The 21522-nt window shown below is 44.8% G+C and overlaps 1 protein-coding gene across 1 annotated transcript in view; it reads left to right on the top strand.

Moving 5' to 3' along the window:
• Positions 1-21522, top strand: part of ARMC2 (armadillo repeat containing 2) — a 104047-nt gene that overhangs the window by 71244 nt on the left and 11281 nt on the right. Inside the window, exon 13 of the mRNA XM_061207723.1 lies at positions 11540-11855. Within this exon, the coding sequence (XP_061063706.1) occupies positions 11540-11855 (316 nt within the window). The remainder of the gene's footprint in view (positions 1-11539; positions 11856-21522) is intronic.

Below are 21522 nucleotides of genomic sequence, written 5' to 3'. Positions count from 1 at the left end.
ATTTAACCTCTTCTTGATGCCAAAGGTCAATATTACAGGTATTAATTGTTACTCTAGAGGTTATTTGTCCTACATTGGGAGCATGAGTCTATTGATAAGGTTCTTTAAATGTCTGTGTCTTCTTCTTGTAGATTTCTCTCTCCCTTTCGGGGGTTGTTAACTTTGCCTTTGGTAATCCTTAACTGTCTTTTGCAATTATTTGCAATTAGCAGGGGAACTTCATAACCACACTTGTTAAAAGTAACACCTAAATAGTCTAAAAATTGAACATGAATAGGTTCTTAGAGAGAAGGGCTTGAGGGACTCTTTGATGAAGTTTCTCTTGTCCCTTCTCATCTTCAAAAGCCAATTCATGTTTCAAGATGTAGCACTAGTGTTCCCTTCTCTGTGAAGCCTTTTAAGAGCAGCCAATTTTTCCCTTATCAGTGCTTCATTTTATTTTTATTTTTAAAATGTTTGTAGCAGCTTTATATGTAATAGTCAAAAACTAGAAACAACCAGATGTCCTTCACTGGATAAATGGCTAAACAAACTGTGGAATGTCCATACCATGGAATGCTATTCAGCAATAAAAAAGAGTGAACTATTTATACACACTACAACTTGGATGAATCTCCAATTATGCTGAGTGAAAAAAGCCAATCCCAAAAGGTTACATACTGCATGCATCATCTTGAAGACTTTAATGTAGCTAGCACACCCAGTTAGTATAGCCAGAGCTAAGGACCCAAGCAGTATGTCCCTGACCTCAACCATTTCACTATTATTAAGAAAAATTAACCAAAACTTAGAACTAGGGTGTGGGGTAGGAGCCTAGATGTCCTGACAAAGTCATGCTGGGGCATTAATGGGCAGGGCTTAATTCTCAAGGAGAATATATCTTTGTTTAAACTTGCTGTTTACTATTTGATTAGAACCCAGACACTATAAAGTTACACATTAATTTGTAGATTTCTCTCTGGTAGACAAGATAACCTCAAAGTTATGTTTTGTTACCTTTAGGCTATTAGCCAGGTGTGTATCTAACCTAGTAATCTTATTCTAACATTCTTTTTAATGCCTGTAAACACCCAGTTCTTTGATTGTTCGTGGAGCTCACTTTACCATTGTATTGGCTTCCCTCATTAAATGAGATGATTTTTTTAATGTGTTAATTTTATATTTCTATGAGAGCCATGTTAACTTTTTAAAAATTATACTTTGACTCTATATTGTCTTTTACTTATGCAGAAGAATGAAATATTACAGTTTTGAACCATCTTTGAATTTTTTCTAGTAAGAAAAAATATGTATAATTCATATTTTCCTCAAAACCAAAATATTTTAGAAGAGCAGGGAAATTGTTCAGGCTACAAGGAAGTAGTTATGTGTCCCAACTATTTCCTAAAATCACTAACCAAAAGCTCTCATAGGTCTTTGTAAATATTTCTTCTGTGATTCTCCAAATGTTATCATTTGTGTAGCTACCTCACCCACTGTTGGGATTTCCTAAGGACACAGTCTTTGTCTTCATAAACCTGAGATGATTCTTGGCATAACAGACTCGTGATAAAAGTGCTGAAAGAATGAATTTTGAGTATGTGAGATGCTTTGGAATCTGTAAAGTATTATACAGTATTTTTTTCTAGTTGTCTAGTACTTCTTCCTTAAATGTTTACTTTCTTCTTCCTACTCTGGAGGAGGAAATAATAATTTTCCCCACATTTTTCACATTGGTGGGCTGCCATACACAATGGCAAAACAGAAATGATGGATCTTAAATTACTTCGGAACGGCACAGCATCTTGGGTTCCTGTTCCCCTTGGCCCAGGTGACCAGTCGGATAAGATTTGTTTTTCCTCTTTGCCTAGAGATAAAAGTGATTTTCAGAAACCGCACACCACATACTGATGTGAGTGTATTAATCTTCGGTGGCTCAAACGTTGCTCCATCGGAGGTTTACTTGGATGCTGAGGCTTTGAACTGATCTTTGAAACATACACCAGTCCTCCAGCAACTTTTAAAATAGAGTTATTACTTCCTGGAACTATTTTTGTTTCAGCTCTAGGAAATGTTTCTCTAAGGCTAACTTGGATTGTGGACACATACGTACTTTGGAGGCTTTATAGTCTCTTAATGTACACAGATATCACCCAGGGATTAATAATCAGAAAGAGTCTATAGACTTTTTTTCTGAGAGGTTAGTGTTGCCTTTGTCTTAAAAGTCTGAAGACTACATTGGCAATTGGGAGATTTCATTTTTCTGGGCCTTCGCCATAACATAAATCATGAATCATAAATCATGTTATGGCTAAGTATATTTTCGAAGAACATAGAAACAAAAATCTAAAACAAACAAACAAAAACAAAAAGAAAAATCCTCTCTAGTAATAAATGAACTGTCACCTACACACACCTCTTTAAGTGTTTTTTTATCAACCAGGTGAGGAGCTTGGCAGGAAACTGCTCAGCCACTTCCACAGTCCACCCAGGGGGAAATCCTGCTTGGAACTGGGTAGTACCAGAGCTGATGGCTGATGGGAGAAGTAGAATATTTCCTCCCCCATCCGATGTTGTTTCCCATTAAAGGAAAAAAAAAAAAAAAGAAATGAAATTGTTTGAGAAAATGTCAAAAGTAAAAATTGTTTTCCTGGTTTTTTTTTTTTTTACATTATTCATATTCATCTCTTTTCAAGGATAAAGTCTGACTTCAGCATATGAGAATGGGTCTTTTTGGAAAGTCCTTAATCTGTCTCTATTCAGTCAGTTGATAATGAAGGGTAGGAGGAGCATTTTCACTTTTATTTTCTACACATCTCTGTTGTGGGAATTATTTACAAGGAACATGGATTCATATTATTTTTAAACACGATATTATAAAAACAGTTAGTAGGTATTAAGGTGGTGAGATTTCTAATTCTTTCTTGATTTGAATCAGGGTCTCCTAAACTTGGGGAGCTTTAAAAATACAGGTCCTCACAGGGAACTCTACTCAGTGCCCTCTGGTGACCTAAATGGGAAGGAAATCCAAGGAAGAGGGGATATATGTATACGTGTGGCTGATTCACTTTGCTGTACAGCAGAAACTAACACAATATTGTAAAGCAACTATACTCTAATAAAAAAAATAAAATACAGGTTCTCAGGCCCCACCTGGGAGATCTTGATTCAGATCTGGGACAGGCCTCAAGAACCTATTTTTAAGAGGCTCCACAGGTGATTCAAATGAAGAGCAGGTTTGAGAACCTGTGGTATAAATTATTAAGATGACTCCTGAAAACAATTTTTTCCCCCATATCGACAGCAGAGGGTTTTCTACAAAACCTCAAGAGATTTTAAAGTGATTAAAAAAAAGCAGCCACACAGGGTCAGTCTTTCTCTACAGGCATATGGCTGAAACTGAATCTCCCTCACAAAGTAGGAACCAAATTAGCAAGACATGCCAGGTGTTAGTGTAGGTTTCGCCAGTGAGTGGTGATAACCACATGCCTTGTGCCTTTTGCAACAATAGCTGAGGAGCACTTTCTTAGCCAGAGAAAATGAGATGGGTCATTAGACCCTTCCAGGAATTTTCTCTGCCAGATTTGTGTCCAAACAAGTCATCCTGAGACCAAACCCAATTTGATAACTAGGCCATCGCACCGATGGGGCTTCAGGCACTGGTCAGATTGGGCTACGTGGAAAGGTGAGCACGGGCCCTCGGGACCCTTGAATTGGCTGTAGAAGGGAGGGCTCGTAATCCTCCGTTAGCTAGACAAGCACGAGCTGCTGTTGATTCATTTGTCAGTGAAACAACCACCAAGATTTATGTCTGCTTTGCGACATTTCAGTAGATAGCCATATCTTAATCGTGTAAATTTGCAACAGATAAAGTCGAGGACGATTTGTTCATTTTAAATAACACATGGTTTGGTTTATAACACCCCTCTCCACGCACAGCCCTTCAGTGACAGGGGCATGTCAGAATATGATGGCTGTGGTATAAGCCAAGGGTTTCTAGTTCATCAACAGTCTCAGAGAAAAGGAATCCACTCCTCCCAGCTCTATCGAAGGACTTCCCCAAGGAGAACAAGGGAAACATCTTTGGCTCACGTCTGTCTATGAGGTTGATTTGTCCAAGATCCACGGTCCAACTAGTAACTCCCAGTTCCCACACACACACACAGAACCTCAGACTGAAAAATGCAACACTTCAGTCAGCTGGGTGCAGTTTGTAAGCTAGACTCTAACATTAAGTAAAGCATCTATTTAGAATGCTGACTGAAATTCAATTAAATGGCAAATCTCATTTAGAAATAAGCACATATTGTATGCTTTATGGTATAAACTGCGTTTGGTACAACCAAATGTGCAAACAGATGGGCCTAGTGTCGAAGGCATGGGCAGGGGCCGGCCATAGCAGCCTTGCGAAGCAGACCTGCCTCAGGAGGTGCCTCTGACGTCAGCGTTGCCGCATTTAGCAGCTCAGCAAAATACGTTTGGGTTTGCTTTTTTGGAAAAACGTGGAAGGATTTTCCCCCATTTCTTCTATAAATATCTACTGGGCAGGAGATCTGGTAAAATGCCTCAAATAAGACTTATAAGACTGGCACTATTTTGCAAAGGTCACAGTCCAAAAGGAAAAACCTTTACCTACATTCCCATCACTTGTGTCCATTGAACAACTGTCTGTCTAACCCTCTCCACTTTTAGATATGGTCAACTTCTTGTGTTTCTTTTTTTAAATAGAACCTCCAAATGCAGGGCAATCATCAGCACCTCAGAGAACACTGTCTGGGAATCCCCCGACATGTCCTTGCTTGTGCTGCTTTTAAAGTCATGCCTCTCTCATTCCGTTTAGACCTCTTTCTGGGCAAGCAGCTGTCTCCAGCCATGATGAACACTGTCTGATTTGGAGCGCTCAGGCAGCGTGATGTCGAAAACGAGACCTGGAATGTCTGGAGAGTATAGGCTGAAAGCAAAAACATCTGCCCTTTTTGGAGCTGTTCACCTCCAATGCAGCCACAGCCAAGGAGCAGGCCAGAGATAGCACGACCTCTCTCTCCCTCCCCTCCATCCTCTTTGGGGCCGGAGAGGATTGGTGAGGGAGGCGCCTCCACCCCTTCCCCTGGCGCCTTTATATGGTGACTTGGCTCCCCGCTTGCCCTCCGCCTCCTGCCTGGCAGGAGCGCGCCCTGTGGCTCTCTTCCCAGCCCTTCTGCAGGCACATTCCCAGTGGGTGCCGCGAGCGTTTGGCTGAGCTGGCTCCTTTTTTCGGCCTTGGCCTTGGTCTGTACCCCTGACCGGGCGGGCAGCACAATAAGCCCTTAGCTTGTTCATTCTTTCCAGCTCCTGCTGCTTTGCCCTTGTGGAACTGGCTCTTCCCCCCACTCAGCACGGAACCCAAATGTCTGATTTATGTCTGCTGACTTAAAAAAGAACTGAGCCCAGTGAAATTCTAGCATCGCCCTGGTGCTTTTGAGTGATAGCCGCATTCAGAAGCATACAGTGGGCGCTCAGTAAACGATTGTTGACAGAATGCGTAGATGGATGGAAGCATCAAGGATAACCTCTTCTGGTTTTTAAATGATTTTCTACTTAGATTCTGGTTTTGAGTCTCCAACATCTCAGATTCTTCCGCTTTGTGTGGCTCAGCACTTCAGCAAACCATTGACCCACTTTCAGTAGCCTAAGGTTAATTAGCATTTCTGCAGCACTGCAGTCTGTCTTCCCAATTGGTAAAATTTATCTGTTCTTCAAGCCACCTATAAGCTCAATTAATGTTGGGGTTTTGTTTGAGGGTGAGAAGTTGGATAAATGTTGCAAATTGCAAATCCTGATGGAGCTCTCAGATCCAGATCGCGAGAACTTTTTAACCCAGATTTAAACAGGGCATCTTGATTAGTTTAATTTTCTGGTTAAGAGAGGGTTCCGATTTTAAGTACGTTTACAGCTCTTTCAATTTCAACCCATTCTTGAAAACCTTTCTCAAATGTTTTCCTTGACTTAGAAGAAGTAGCCCTCTCCCAAGTAAGTAATGGAGTCTGCTGAACATGGTTGATTCTTTCTGTGACAGCTCGATATGGTTCCTTCCCCATGGTCAACATGATGCACATGGGCTATTTTAAGGGTTATTTTAAGGTACTACGGTAGGAAGGGTGTGGGAGTGGGGGAGGAGTGCGATCCCATTGGTGGGCCGTGGGTGGGGAATAACGTGAGGCAATGTATAAGTGGTCACATGGGGCCAGATGGTGCATTAGATGCTGGCTTTGGCATTTAATAGGCAGTGGATGTTTTTGAGCAAGGGGATGACGTAAGAGCTGCGCTTCAAGAAGTGGAGTTGACCTTGGTCACAGAGGGAGGAGCCCGTCAAGGGTCTCTGACAAGAGTCTACAGACGAGGGAGCCAGGGGTGATTTTGAAATGACGGGTTGGAGGGAACTGGGTGACTGGTTGCTGAGGGGAGTGAGATAGGGAGGAATGGCAGATGCCTCTGGGGCTGAGCCTGGGGAAGATGAGCAGGTGCGCTGAGGTGGTTTTGGAATCCATCTGTGAGTACAGAAGTGAGTGTCCAAGTCCTGCCTCTTCTCTTCACCAGTGTGGGACTTTGGGGCCAGGGAGCCTCTTGAAGCCTCAGTTTCTACATCTCTGAGTAGGGGGGAATCTCCTCCATTGACTTCAGGCCAGTCTTTCTCACATGGAAGGTAACAGTCAACATGGCGGCTGCTGCTGGAACTTGACAGAGACCACTCTTTTAAGCAGTGTCCTGCTCCTTGTTTTGTTCCAGTTAATTTTATTTACAGGCCTGGGGAGCCCATTCAGATTGAGTAACATGCTTGCTCATGAGGGCATAGCTTATGCTAAACCAAAGAGAACATCCCATAGGCTGTACCTGGGATGCACAGTTGAGTCAGGCTTTGTCCAGTAGGTGTACCTGTCTGAGCCCTGGTTGGCCGGAGCTGTTACTGGGCTGATTCCATTTCAAGCAAAATTAGAGTCGATATGAACTGGTTATACTAGACTGCCTTCTTAAAAAAGAAAAATAAGATTCTGTCTCCTGATTCATCTTCATTTTGCTGTTTCAAAACTACATAGTTGTGGTCTGAATATGCAACTTTGTGTTCAGTTTAATAAGAAGGCTATAAAAGTGCAGTGTTGATTTATAGGTGGTTCTCAGATGTTGTCTAAGAATAAAGAAGAGCCTCTGTACCTCAAAGGAGAATGGCCCCTCGATGAAATCGTTTTCTGCAAATTGTTTCTGTACAGACTGATGATTTTGGCCTTTGCCTAATTTTTCAAATCTTTACAGGATTTTAATTAAGTGATGTTTGGTAGACTTGAGATAGATTGGGCTGTGGAACAATAAACAACCTCTCCGTAACACCATCCAGGGGCAGTGCTCTGCGTGGCGCAGAGGCCACCCGCAGGGAGCTAAGGGGCCCTGCTAAGCCCTCTTGGTCAGCCTCCTTGTTCCAGATTCCAGATGAGTCCAGACAAGCGCTGGCATGGGAGTAAGGAAACACCACCTCTGCCAGCCTCCTGTGAGACTGCTGCTCTTCTGGCCTATTCCCTCGATTCACAGAGAATATATTTGAGAGAGGGGATGGGGGGAGAAAAAAAAAAAGATGCCTTAGCCAACCCTGAGAAAGAGGACAGAAACAGCAAGCATAGCAGTTGCTGGAAGTTTGGTGCTGCAATCTGCCAGCCCATTTGTTGATTCTGCATGCCATCCTTCAGTTGGCACCACTGCTGCCAGGAACCACCCCCTCCTTTTTCCATCTGAAGGAAGGGAGAGAGGTACTGCGGCAGGGTTAACTCTTCCTGCCCTGAAGCCTAGAGTTTCTTCTTCCCACATCAGGCTTAATAATCTGTGCCATGTTAGGACCCACAGAGATATTTGAATCAAAGAATTTTAGAAGTGGAAGGGCCCTGAGGGAATTTTTCAAACAAGAAAAGCAGCACTCAGTCTTCCCAGATTTGACCACATGTGACAGTGGGTAGAGGTCATTTGAATTATGAAGAATGAGGACCTCTAAGGAAACCTGCTTTTTTTTACCTGCAGCCAGGGATCTGGTCAGCAAATCAGCAGGGACAGGTGGAGGTGGTACAGGGTCAGAGAAGCCTTCTGAGTTAGACCAACCAGAAAAACAAACATCAGATGTGGAGGTAAAGCAGCAGAGCTAGGAAGAGGGAGAAAGGAGAAAAAAATAGTCTAGCATCCTTCAGAAGACGGCAGTGACATTTTAGGAGGTAACTTGATTAGTCCTGGTAATGATTTAACCAATAGAATGCAATTATTTATCGTATTCTTTATGAAGTCGTTTAAGAGCACTGATCGTGTCTTTCCTGACTTGCTTAAAGTGCTTTTGTGGAAATAGGAGCACAATCCAGGGAATACCAGGAAGTCCAAAAATATTAGCCATAACTGCTGTCTAGGGCATGAGGGAGGTGGCTATCCAGATTGTGGAGATTGGGAACGTTTTGTTCAAATTAAAGAACTGCAAATTGTCACTTTTAGTGAAGTAGTTAATTTGTGTACCTAGGTGCTTGGAACAGTGCCTGGTGCATCATAAACACAATGTATTAGTTGCTGCTACTACTATGAGTAGTAATAGTAATTATTACAATTTTCAGAGGTAGGACTAGTGTAGAGTGTCTTTAATCAGAAATCTTGTATCAGTGTGTGTGAAAAGCTCATATTCCTCAATTTAGAAAATACAGTGGAATTTTCCTTCAGGGAGCCTAATTCTCAGAAATAGCCTCTGTCCTGGTTGGAAAATGGTCTGCTTTGTTGCTGGGTGTTGCCAGGGTGGAGGAGTGCTCTCCTTCCAGAGCCCAGGGAGGGGCCTGCACCATCGGGAATTACATGAAGTAACCATTGATTCCACGCGAAGGGAGACTGGAGTATTGTAACGAAACTTTGTGTGCTTGGTTTAGATTTAAGGCCTACAGGCTTCGGCTTCTTTAGGGAACTGTGTGGTGATCAGACACAAACAAGATGACCCCAGGCCACGGAAAGGGACTGCTCTAGGTCCTCTTTCTCAAGACATGCTCCTTTTGCCCGTGCCAACCCACCTGTGTTCCCTGCCACATCTCCGCTTTCATTCATTTTTCAAGGTTGAACTTCCCACGGTTAACGCTACTAACCTTTTATTGATAGTAAAGGGTTCTTAACAGTGCCTGAGGGGAGTTCCCTCGTGGTCCAGTGGTTGGGATTCGGCGCTCTCGTGGCCCGGGTTCAATCCCTGGTTGGAGAACTGAGATCCCACAAGCCACGTGGTGCAGCCAAAAAAAAACCCCCCAAAACAGTGCCTGAATCATCACTCACCACAATCTGTGCTTTATCTGTTTTTTTAAAAATGAATTTATTTTTATTTTTATTTATTTTTGGCTGCGTTGGGTCTTCGTTGCTGTGCGCGGGGCTTGCTACTCTTCGTTGCGGTGTGCTGGCTTCTCATTGCGGTGGCTTCTCTTGTTGCGGAGCATGGGCTCTAGGTGTGCAGGCTCAGTAGTTGTGGCGCACGGGCTTAGTTGCTCTGTGGCATGTGGGATCTTCCCAGACCACGGCTCAAACCCGTGTCCCCTGCATTGGCAGGTGGATTCTTAACCACTGAGCCACCAGGGAAGTCCCTGTGCTTTATCTGTTTTGTCTTAATTTTGCAACACAGTATTCCCCCCATTTTACAGATGAGTTAATCGAGTCACAAAGAAGCTAAGTGAAGTGTGAGGCAGGCTGCCTGGCTCTCTTGCTGGGAGTCGTAATCCCCTAAGGTGTCTAGCTTCTTCCTTGTTAGCCTTTCAGTCTTTGCTGTGTCCCCTCATGCATTAGCCTTGTCTTCTCAAGTCGATTCTGACTCTTCAGAGCACCTTGCCTTATCCTTGTTTGTGTGTGTGTATTTCCCCCAGACCCCAGCATTCAAAATATACCCAAGGACTAGCATTCCAGTTGGGGTGAGGGCAGGAGTGGGTCCCCTGACTGGACCACCTGCTGTGATTGGTTGCACACTGCCCAGCTGAGGGTTTTCCCGGTGTGAATGCTCTCCTGGGCCAGCGCATCGTGTTAGACTCCATCCTTTCTTAATGTTGGCAAATGATTCCCAGCTTCACCAGCAGCAGCCTGGCTGCTTCTTCACCAGGGCCAGGGAAAACTTTTTCAGGAACAAGCAGGAACAAGTTGGTATTGGCAGAGCAGACCCAGGCAAACCCCAGTGTCTTGTCCTTTGTCCTGGATCACCCACTCTCTCTAGGCCACACACAGTGCTCAGTGCTGCTCCCATCCCCCAGGTCCCACCTGGAGAAAAACCAGCCCAGCCCTTTGCCCTTTGTCCCAGTTCCTTAAGGCTATTGCTGACCACAGATCTGATAAATTAGGGTTTATCAGAATCCCTCCTGGTGACATATTTACATTTAAAAGGAGATAATTCCTTTACTGCTCTGAAAGCAGGGTAGGCGAAGGAGGAGGTTCGTAAATAACAGGCCCCGTGAGAGGCATGGGTGTAGGAAGGACTCCAGGTCTGGGTAAAAATCCTGGGTTCAAATCCTGACTCCACCCCTCACTGGCTGTGGCCAAGGCAGCTTCTCCAAGCCAGTTTCTTGTCTGTAAATAGCACAGCGCCTGTGCAGTGAGCATTAGCACTCTGGCCAGTTGTAGCCCCTCAGTAAGTGTTCCTTTAACAACCCAACTGGTATGTCTGCCCGCTGTTGTCAAATTAAGAACATAATTGTTTCTGTTTCTTCTTCAGTTGTACAGTGTTCTCAGCTTGGGATTTTTTAGAAACGTTTATTTATTGTGAAATATGGCTTATATACAGAAAAGTGCGCAAAACACATTTGTACCATTTAGCAAACAGTTATAAAAGTGTCACCCGTGTAACCACTACCCTGGTCAAGAAAGACAAATACTGCTTTAAAGTGGTGAACACTTTGTAACAGTGGTTCTCACCTGGGGGCCATTTTGCCCCCAGGGGACGTTGAAACATTTTTGGTTGTGGTATCTGGGGAAGTGCTTCTGGTATCTAGTAGGAAAGGAATGCCACTAAACATAAACAGCCCCCCATAGCAAAGAATTATCCAGCCCCCAAAGTCAGCAGTGCCCAGGCTGAGAAACCCTGCTGTAACACAAGCTGATTAGCCACTATGGGGCAAACACCCGGTTTAGAAACACAGTGCTTCAGCAGGAGGTGAACTTTTACGAAAAGATTTGGCTGCTCAAGAAACCTGTTTGGGTCAAGACTTAGATTTATATGACACATTGTTAGTAATGTCATCCCGCTCAACTAATTGTTCTCCAGGAAAAAAAAAAAAAAAAAAGGCCAGCCAGAATTTCAGATGAAGGATCTGAAGTTAATAGACCTTGCTAACAGCATCAGTCAGTTGTATTCTTCCATTGTTGCCAAATGCTTTTAGTTTCCTCTGTCACTTTGCACCAATCTTGGGAATCAAATACTGTACAAGTCAGAAGAAGCCAGATGTGTTCCATTTTACTATTAATTAAATTGTGAATTAATTAAATACTGTCCTCTTCCCAACAACTTGTCCCAACCCCTTTGGTCTTGTGACTCTCTGTCTTTAATTTATTGCAGGATTTAGTCGTTCGTATTGTTTTTATTCTTGGCAACCTGACAGCGAAAAATAACCAGGCTCGTGAGCAGTTTTCCAAAGAGAAAGGGAGCATCCCAACTCTGCTGTCTTTATTCCGTACGTTCTACAAACTGGATCTGCATTCCCAGAAGCCCCTGGGGGAAGGAGAAGAGAGGCCCAAGGCGCCGAGGCCGGCCCAGGCGGAGGACGTGCTCATCAAGCTGACCCGCGTGCTCGCCAACCTGGCCATCCACCCGAGCGTGGGCCCAGCCATCGCTGCCCACCCGCGCATCGTGGGCCTGCTCCTCGCCATGCTGGGTAAGGAGCGAGGCCGCCTGGCGGCAAGGGCGTTGCCGGGAGATGGACCAGGGCTCGGGTGTCATGGGGGCTTTAGCAGTACAGTCGGCTCACTTTAACAGGCCTTCTCAGCTGTGAAGGAAAATTCATTCCTCTTCTGTTCAGAACTGCCTCAAAAGTCATCCAGATTTTTTTGAAAAAAAGAAAAAAAGGAAGAAAATAGTACAAATATTACTAAATTTTTACAAATTTAAAAATACAAATTATTACTAATTTGTACAAATTAGTACAAATTATTACTAAATTATTACTAAAACTCACTGAACTGTACACCCTAAAAGGGTGAATTTTATGGTATGTGAATTATATCACAATTTTTTTTGAAAGCATACCAATCAAATTGTAAAAAATTGGCCAAACTGTAAAAAATTGGCCAAACTAACCACAGAGTTTAAAATCTTAAGTTTTTCCTGGGATAGTCCACACGATTAAAGTGTATTTATCTTTTTATTTTTTCAGCTTTTTACATTATCAGTAATTATAGCCCCTAGTCATTCAGGTCCCATTCCCCCGCCCACCCCACATTAGTCAGTTGGAGCTGCCATAACAAAATGCTGCAGACTGGGTGGCTTAAGCAACACAAGTTTATTTCTCACAGCTCTGGAGGCTGGAAATCCAAGATCAAAGTGCCCGCTGACTCTGTTCTGGGGAGAGCCCTCTTCCTGGCTTGCAGGTGGCTGCATTCTCACTAAGTCTTCCTGTGGCTTTTCTTCAAGGTGTGCGTGTGCACTTGGTAAAGAGAATGATCTTTCTCTTCTTATAAGACCACCCTATCAGATATGGACACCACCCTTATGACCTCATTTAACTTCACCTCCTAAAATCCCTGTCTCCAAAAATAATCACATTAGGGGGTCAGGGCTTCAACGTATGAATTTGGGGGGAAGGGACACAATTCAATCAATAGTATTCTACCCCTGGTCCCCCAAATTCATGTCCTTCTCACATGCAAAATACATTCATTCCATCCCAACAGCCCCCCAAATTTTAACTCATTCCAACATCAACTCTAAAGTGTAAGGTCCAAAATCTCATTTAAATATCATCTAAATCAGATAGATATGATACATCCTGAGGAACAATTCCTTTCCTGCTTGAACCTGTGAAACCAGACAAGTTATATGCAAGATACAATGGTGGGACAGGCACAGGATAGACATTCCCATTCCAGAAGAGAGAAATAGGAAAAAAAAGAAAGTGTGATGGGTCCCAAGCAAGTCCCAAACCTAGTAAGGCGAATTCCATCAGATCTTTTTTTTTTAAAAACAAATTTATTTATTTTATTTATTTATTTTTGGCTGCATTGGGTCTTCGTTGCTGCGTGCGGGCTTTCTCTAGTTGCGGCGAGCAGGGGCTACTCTTTGTTGCAGTGCGGGGGCTACTCTTTGTTGCGGTGCGTGGGCTTCTCATTGCGGTGGCTTCTCTTGTGAAGCCGGGCTCTAGGGGCGTGGACTTCAGTAGTTGTGGCATGCGAGCTCAGTAGTTGTGGCTCGCGGGCTCTAGAGCGCAGGCTCAGTAGTTGTGGCGCATGGGCTTAGCTGCTCCGCAGCATGTGGGATCTTCCTGGACCAGGACTCGAACCCGTGTCCCCTGCATTAGCAGGCGGATTCTTAACCACTGCACCACCAGGGAAGCCCCCATCACATCTTAAGGCTTGAGAATAATCCTCTTTGGTTAGATGCTTTGCCTTGCAGACCCGCTGGGGCAGTGGCCCTTCCTCCACAGCTCTGTCAGTTAGGCCACCAGGGCTCTGCAGGGCGGTCTTGCCCTCAAGGTTTTGGGGTGAAGGCCAGTGTGGCCTGTTGAAACTGAGGCAGTGGCCCTGGTGATCTCTGAATCACCACTGGGGTCATTCTCTTCTCTACTAGAAGAATAGTGCATATTCACAGCCAAATAGCTGTACACTCTGTCCTGTCAAATCCAAGGAGTCTGACAGCCTTCCTTCGTTTGGTCCTGTCTCAGCTCCTTCAGTTCAAATTGGCAGTGTTTCTGCTCACATAATCCTGTAAACTCTTTACTGAGTGATAGGCCAACCACACCCTTGGTGTTCTCTCCAGCACATACTTTCTTCTTTCTTGCAATATGGACAGGCTGAGAATTTTCCAAATCTTCAAGTTCTAGTTCCTTTTGCTTAACAACTCCTTCTTCAGTTCACCCCTCTCTTCTTATACGTTACTGTAAGCAGTCAGGAAGAGCCAAGCCTCTCCTTAAACACTTTGCTTGGAATTCTCAGCTAAATACCCAGTATCATTGCTTGCAAACTAGACCTTCCACAGAACACTAGAACACAAACAATTCAGCCAAATTCTTTGCCTCTTTATAACAAGGATCACCTTTCCTGCAGTTTCCAAGGAACTGTTCCTCCTTTCCATCTGAGACTTTGTCAGAGTGGCCTTTAATGTCCATCTTTCTAACAGCATTGTATTCATAATTATTTCTGTGTTCTCTAAGAAGATGGAAGCTTTCTCTCCAGCTCTCTCTTGTCTTTGAGCCTTTGCCAGAATCACCCTGTTGACAAAAAATTAATCAGTAGTGCGCTTCTCTGGTGGTGCAGTGGTTAAGAATCCTCCTGCCAATGCAGGGGACACGGGTTCGAGCCCTGGTCTGGGAAGATCCCACATGCCGCGGAGCAGCTAAGCCCATGCGCCACAACTACTGAGCCTGCGCTCTAGAGCCCGTGAGCCACAACTAGTGAGCCTGTGTGCCACAACTACTGAGCCCGTGTGTCACAATTACTGAAGCCTGTGCGCCTAGAGCCCTTGCTCCGCAGCAAGAGAAGCCACCGCAATGAGAAGCCCACTCACTGTAACAAAGAGTAGCCCCCGCTCGCCGCAACTAGAGAAAGCCCGCGTGCAGCAACGAAGACTCAACGCAGCCAAAAATGATAAATAAATAAATAAATAAATTTATATTAAAAAAAATCAGTGGATCAAAGAAAGAATTAGAAAATTTTATTCGAGCCAAATTTGAGGATTATAGCCCAGGAAGAGCACCTCAGAAAGCTCTGAGAACTGTTCCACTGGTTAGAAATCAAGGCACAGTTACATAAGTTTTTTTGAGACAGAGGGCTGTACATCAAATGACGTGTTATTGACAGTTTACATAATCCAGATCTAAGCATCATCCTGGTGAGTCATGTGACCCCTTACAAGATCAAGAAGGAATGTTATCTTTTAAGGAGAGAGTTGTCTTGATGCTAGGAGAGTGTTGCTCTTTATGGTTGAACAGGTATTCCTACCGATGGGAGAGGTTTGGTCGATGCATACGGCAGATACACAAAGCACAGTGTGGGGAGAGAGGAGGCCAAAGAGCAGAGAAGAAGTTCTATGTTTAAATTTTTCTTGTCTTGCCGTAAAATATGAATTTTATTTCACAAGCTTTAACATCCGTATTTCTTGTATACATCTCAAAACTCCTCCAGCCTCTACCCATTACCCAGTTCCAAAGCCGCCTCCATACTTTTAGGTATTTGTTACAGTAGCACCTCACTGCTAGGCACCCAAACCTGTCTCAGTCTGTTTAGGGTGCCACAACAAAATAGCGTAGGCTGGGTGGCTCAAACAACAGACACTTTCTCACACTTCTGGAGGCTGAAAGTCTGAGATCAGGGTGCCGGCGTGGTTGGTTCTGGTGAGGCCTCTCTTCCTGGCTTATAGACGGCTGCCTTCTCTCTCTCTTCCTCTTCTTCTAATGCCACCAATCCTATTGGATAAGGACTCCACCCTTAGGATCTCATCTAACCCTAATTACCTCCTAACAGCCCTACCTCCAAATACAGGCACATTAGAGGTGAGGGCTTCAACATACAAATTTGGGAGGGGCACAGTTCAGTCCATAGCACCCCCTCTTCCACTTTTTAGGCCTTGTCATTTCCCATGGGCACCTCTGCCTACCAGTGTGCAAGGAAATTGACTGCCATCTAGAGTGATCTACTTTGCCACTACTTACTAGACTCTGAAAGATTGTGTTGTTGTGGAAGAAGCATTCATGCCTGAAGAAAATGATGTTTTGGGGTAATCTTTGAACTTTGCCCCTTTGCTACTCATTTATTGAGTCTTCACTGCATAATCAGTCCTATGCTGTATGTTAAAAGAGGTTTGTCTTAGTTTGCTCAGGATGCCATAACAAAATACCACAGACTGGGTAGCTTAAACAATAGAAATCTGTTTCTCACAGTCTGTAGGCTGGAATTCCAAGGTCAAGGTGCCAGCAGGGTTGGTGTCTGGTGAGAATCCTCTTTCTGGCTTGTATATGGCCACCTTCTTGCTGTGTCCTCACATGGTGGAGAGAGAGCTCTGGTGTCTCCTCCTTTTCTTACAAGGGCACCAGCCCTGTCAGATGAGGGCCCCACCTTTACAACCTCATTTAACTTTTATCGCCTCACAGGCCCTATCTCCAAATATAGTCACATTGCGGGGTAGGGCTTCAGCATATGAATTTGGAGGGGAACACAAGCGCTCAGGCCAGCACAACGTTTAAAAAAGTATAGGTTGGTATCTGCTTTCAAGGAACTCAGGGTGCATGGTGGAGGAATATCAGGTGTATAGACAAGAAGCTTATGAAAAGTGCCAGCAGCAAGGGGTACACAGAACACGAAAGCTGAGAGGACAGAGCCACAGAGCCCAGCTTTTGGTGTGTGGGAGTGAAAGTGACCGTGCCTTCCCTTGTTGTGGAGCTGTGTAATTTATTTTTATTTTATTTATTTAATTTTTAAATAAACTTATTTATTTATTTATTTTTGGCCGTGTTGGGTCCTCGTTGCTGTGCGCGGGCCCTCTCCAGTTGCGGCGAGCGGGGGCTACCCCTCGCCGCGGTGTGTGGGCCTCTCATCGTCGTGGCCTCTCCCGCTGCGGAGCACGGGCCCCAGGCACGCAGGCCCCAGCAGCCGTGGCACGTGGGCCCAGCAGTTGTGGCCCGCGGGCCCCAGAGCTCAGGCTCAGCAGTTGTGGAGCACGGGCTTAGCTGCTCCGCGGCATGTGGGACCCTCCCGGGCCAGGGCTCGAACCCGTGTCCCCAGCGTTGGCAGGCAGACTCCCAACCACTGCGCCACCAGGGAAGCCCTATTTTATTTATTTTTTAACTGGGGTATAATTGGCCAAAAACATTATGTTAGTTCCAGGTACACAACATAGTGATTTGATATTTCTGTACATTACAAAGTGATCACCATCAGAACCGCGCGGTTTAAGAAGCATGTTCACATCTGTTACCTCACAGCAGCTGTGTGAGAGTAGGTTGTTGTTATTTTAGCCATTTCACAGAGGAGGAAACAGGCTTAGTGAGATAAAGTGACTTTTAGAGGTCACAAAGTTAGTAAGTGACAGGGTTACTCTGCACGTTGCTGATCCTTTTTTTTTGTTTTTTTTAAAAATGTTTATTTATTTATTTGGCTCTGCGGGGTCTTAGTTGAGGCACGCAGGATCTTTGTTGCTGCACGTGGGATCTTAGTTCCCTGACTAGGGATCAAGCCCGGGCCCCCTGCATTGGGAGCTCCGAGTCTTAGCCACTGGACCACCAGGGAAGTCCCTACATGTTGCTGGTCTTAAGGAAGGATTATTAAATTCTGACTGAGGTCTTTCCTTGTGACTTATCACTTCCACATGATAACTCAAAAACCTACACATTTAGTGTGGGACTCTCTTCCAAGCTGCTGACTGCACATTAAACCGTCTGTGCAAACCTACATCGAGCTGTTCCAGAAATTCAGTTTCTCTAACAACCTCAAAACTTTCAGCACTTGGACCATACTATCTCCCTGTCTTCTGATGATCCTTCTGCATCTGGAGGATCAGTTCTTCTCCACCCAGAAGTCAGGGATCCAGCTGCCTCAGAGTCAGCTATGGGGCTCATTAAAATACCCTTTCCAGTTTCTGGTCTTACCCAGAAAAAGGCTTTACCTGCAGGACGGTTTTAGGGTCTTGAAATATGCATTTCAACTACTCCCCTGCCCCCAGGTGATTCTTCTGCCCCTTAAATGTTAAAACCCACTGCTCAGAGAATCACCTTTAGCCTCTCTGGCTAGTGAGGCGCTGGCAGGTGGCTGAAACCCACCCAGTGAGTTCTCATCTGCTGGCAGGCCAAATCGCTTCACCTGACTGTAGCTACCTGGGGAGAGCCTGAGGACCTGCCCTTAGACACCTGGACACATCACTGTGGATAGTCAAGTTAAGCAATAAAGCTCTGCATGATTCATTTTCCTGCAATTATTAATATTCACATGTGAAGTGAGAAAATTCCTGGTCTTATATGTATTTTCTGAGCTTAGAAATTACATTTCTACTTATGAACTAAAGGTACAATGGATAATTTGTGTTTGACTTCTAGGAAACTGATGCTTTGGAAGCAGAAGAAAGGCTGAGAAGCAGATTTGGCCAGAGCTGAAAGGGTTAACCAGAAAAAAAACAGGAAAAAAAAAAAAAAAAAAGGGTTAACCAGGGGGCCCTGGCTAGAGTCCTTAGGAGGCTAGGGCCTGTCCCCTCCGTTCCTCCATCACCAAGTCCTCTGGGAGGGTAGGTGCTCTGTCTTGGTCACTGGGGGATTCCCATGTGAGGTCTCTCTAGTGCACCCTCTTGAGGTTACTGTCACTCGGGAATAGCCTACTTTCTTTTGCTCTAAAGCGATCAGTGAAACTCAAATCTGGTACTTCGCAAACTTGTTTGTGCATAGAATCATGCAGGGAGCTTATGAAAGACACAGATTCTTCACCCTACACTCAGAGGTTGTGACTGATCAAGTGAGGTGTGGAGCCCAGGAGCCTGCGTTTTTTAAAGCTCCCTGGCTGGTCCTGATGTGGGTGGTGGAAGGTCTCACTTGAGAATGCTTCAGTCTCTGCATGTTAGAGCTCAGTGCCATCTGAGGTTAAGCCCAAGTGAAGAAACCCTTCTCTCTATCCTGCCATGCTGGGCAGTGGTTTGGGCAGGCAGTGGGATCCCTTGTCTGTTTTATCTCCTGAACGATTTGACCTGCCACGAAAAGCTTTAGTGGGGTGAAGTCACCCCGACAGAGGATCATAAGCCTCCACCCTCCCCTTGGCAGCTCAGCTGCAGGGATGAATGTCCTGAGCCCTACGAGGCCCCCCTAAACTGGTCTCTGCTGGTTCCTACCTGGAGTCTCTGCATCAGTGCAGAAGGGCGATCAGATCCTGGGAGAGGGAGCTGGTCTTCAGAGCACCTGCCTCCCTTAGCCAGCCTGGTAGTGGCTTTGGAAAGCAGGCCAGGGCCGGCTTGACTCTGACCTGCTCACTTGCCTGAGGGCAAGGCAGCTGTTGCCCTGTTAGTCCCCAGTGCTCACTTAGTCCTCACTCCTCCCAGCCTGACACCTTTGCTACACTGCACCCTCCCCCCAGGCACGTGGGAAAGGCATCCCTTGGGACCTTGTCCTCCACCTCTCCCCAGCCCTACTCCCCTCACAGAGGAGTTGCTTGTACCTCAGGACTCCCCTCCAGAGGCCAGTCTCATTGCAGAGGGTCTTTTAAAATCAAAAATATTTCTAGTAAGGACCAGCCTTCTCAGCAAGCGCCCAGATGCAGTGATTTGCTGCCTTAGTGGAATCTCCAAATTCCAGATTCTCTTATATTCATGAGTCAGCTACAGAGGGCTGTGTGGGTGTCTCATGCTCTTTGGAGGCAAATTATTGCCCCAACTGGCTCTAATAGGTATTCAGCAAGATGCTGTGGAAAGAGCAGGATGGTGGAGTCAGGCAGACCTGAGTTCACATGTCTGCTCTATGAAATCAGGCAAGGTATTTAACTTCTCTAAGCCTCAATGTTCTCATCTGGGAGGAGAAAATGGGATATTAGGAGGCTGCTATGGACTAAACTGTGTCTCTCAAATTCATGTGTTGAAGTGCTAACCCCCAGTGTGATGGGAAAAAATTAGGTTTAGATGAGGACACAGAGAGAAAGCAGCCATCTGCAAGCCAGGAAGAGCCCTCACCAGAACCCAACCATACTGGCTCCCTGATCTTGGACTTTTCGCCTCCAGAGCTGTTAAATAATTTCCTGTTGTTTAAGCCACTCAGTTTACGGAATTCTGTTACGGCAGCCTGAGCTGACTGAGGCAGGTGCACCTTTAGAGTATTAATTATTGTGGGTTTAAATGTAAGTGCATTTAAAGGGTTATTAATAAATAACTTCTGTGGGGTTAAATGCATGGAAAGTGCTTGGTGCTGTTCATGATAGATGCCTAGTAGCTGTGAATGTCTCTCCTCTTGCCCCAGATGCCAGACGTTATTCCTGCTCCCAAACGTGAGGTGCTACAGGGGGGTGGTGACACATAAGAGCTACATTCCTTTTTCTGGGCAAACTAATAAATTCTCCTACCAAGGCAAGAGAAAAAAACAGATCCCTAGACACTGCCCAAGATCTTTTGTCATCAGTCCAGGGATGGAGGGAACCAGGGATGAGACTTCCTCTTTGCTAAGTTTTAGACATTCACTCAAGCCATTCCCCATGAGCCATCATTCTGGATAGCCCTCCTGTTCATTAACAGATGTTTATTTATCACCCACAGTGTGCCACGCGCTTTTATAAGCCCTTTACAAGTATTAACACATTTAAACTTTGTAACAAATCTGTAATGTAGGTGCAGTTATTATCCCACTTTGCAGACAAGGAAACTGAGGCCCAAGGAGGTTAAATGACTTGAACAAGGTCACACAGCCAGCAGGTAGAAGATCAGAATTCCAGCTCCAGAGTCCCAGCGAAGCAAGCGAGGATACTTTTGGGGGTCCTATGTCCCTACTTTTACCTTGCCTCCCTCAAAAACACCTGGGATCTTTTTACAGATCTCCTAGAAACCTGAGGCCACTAGGGTATTTCCTTGCTGTAGAATCCATACTGAAGTTCAAGATAATTCTGTTCTTTATTCCCTTCCCCTGTATTTAAACTAACAAACCAGGCAATTAGGGCCTCATTTATTCTTTCTTTCTCCAGGTATTCATTGAGTGTCTACCAGGTACTGGACCCATGCTGGCTGCTGTGGGTGGAGGAACCACTGGCTGAAGGGCCAGTGTGTGTTTTGTGTAGCCAAATGCCTGAATTTCCCTTTGAATAGAGTAAGCTGTAAAAAGGTCATTCTCTTTAACGAAAAGAAGGCCAAAAGGAGAGAGAATTAAATCAGAGAATGTAAGAGCTAGCACAGTCCTCCTGCTCAGCTCACAGCCTCCCTCTTATCCCTGAGGAACTTTGGTTTCATACAAGAGATAAAAGGCCCTTCCTTACTCATAAAAAAGAATGAAATTTTGCCATTCGCAGCAACACGGAGGGACCTAGAGGGTATTATACTAAGTGAAATAAGTCAGAGAAAGTCATACTGTAATGATTTCACTTATATGTGGAATCTAAAAAAAGAAAACAAACAAATGAAGACAACAAAACAGAAATAGACTCATAGAGATAGAGAACTAACTAGTTGTTACCAGTAGGCAGAGGGAAGGGGGAGGGGCAAGATGGGGTAGGGGATTGAGGTACAAGCTACTGTGTATAAAATAGATAAGCAACGAGGATATATCGTACAGCGCAGGGAGTATAGCCAATATTTTATAATAACTTTAAATGGAGTATAATTTGTAAAAATATTGAATCACTGTGTTCTATACCTGAGGTAATATTGTTTATCAACTATACTTC

The sequence above is a fragment of the Eubalaena glacialis genome, chromosome 12, assembly GCF_028564815.1.
Source record: "Eubalaena glacialis isolate mEubGla1 chromosome 12, mEubGla1.1.hap2.+ XY, whole genome shotgun sequence".
NCBI lineage: Eukaryota > Metazoa > Chordata > Mammalia > Artiodactyla > Balaenidae > Eubalaena > Eubalaena glacialis.
This window is presented reverse-complemented; position numbering and strand designations above follow the sequence as displayed.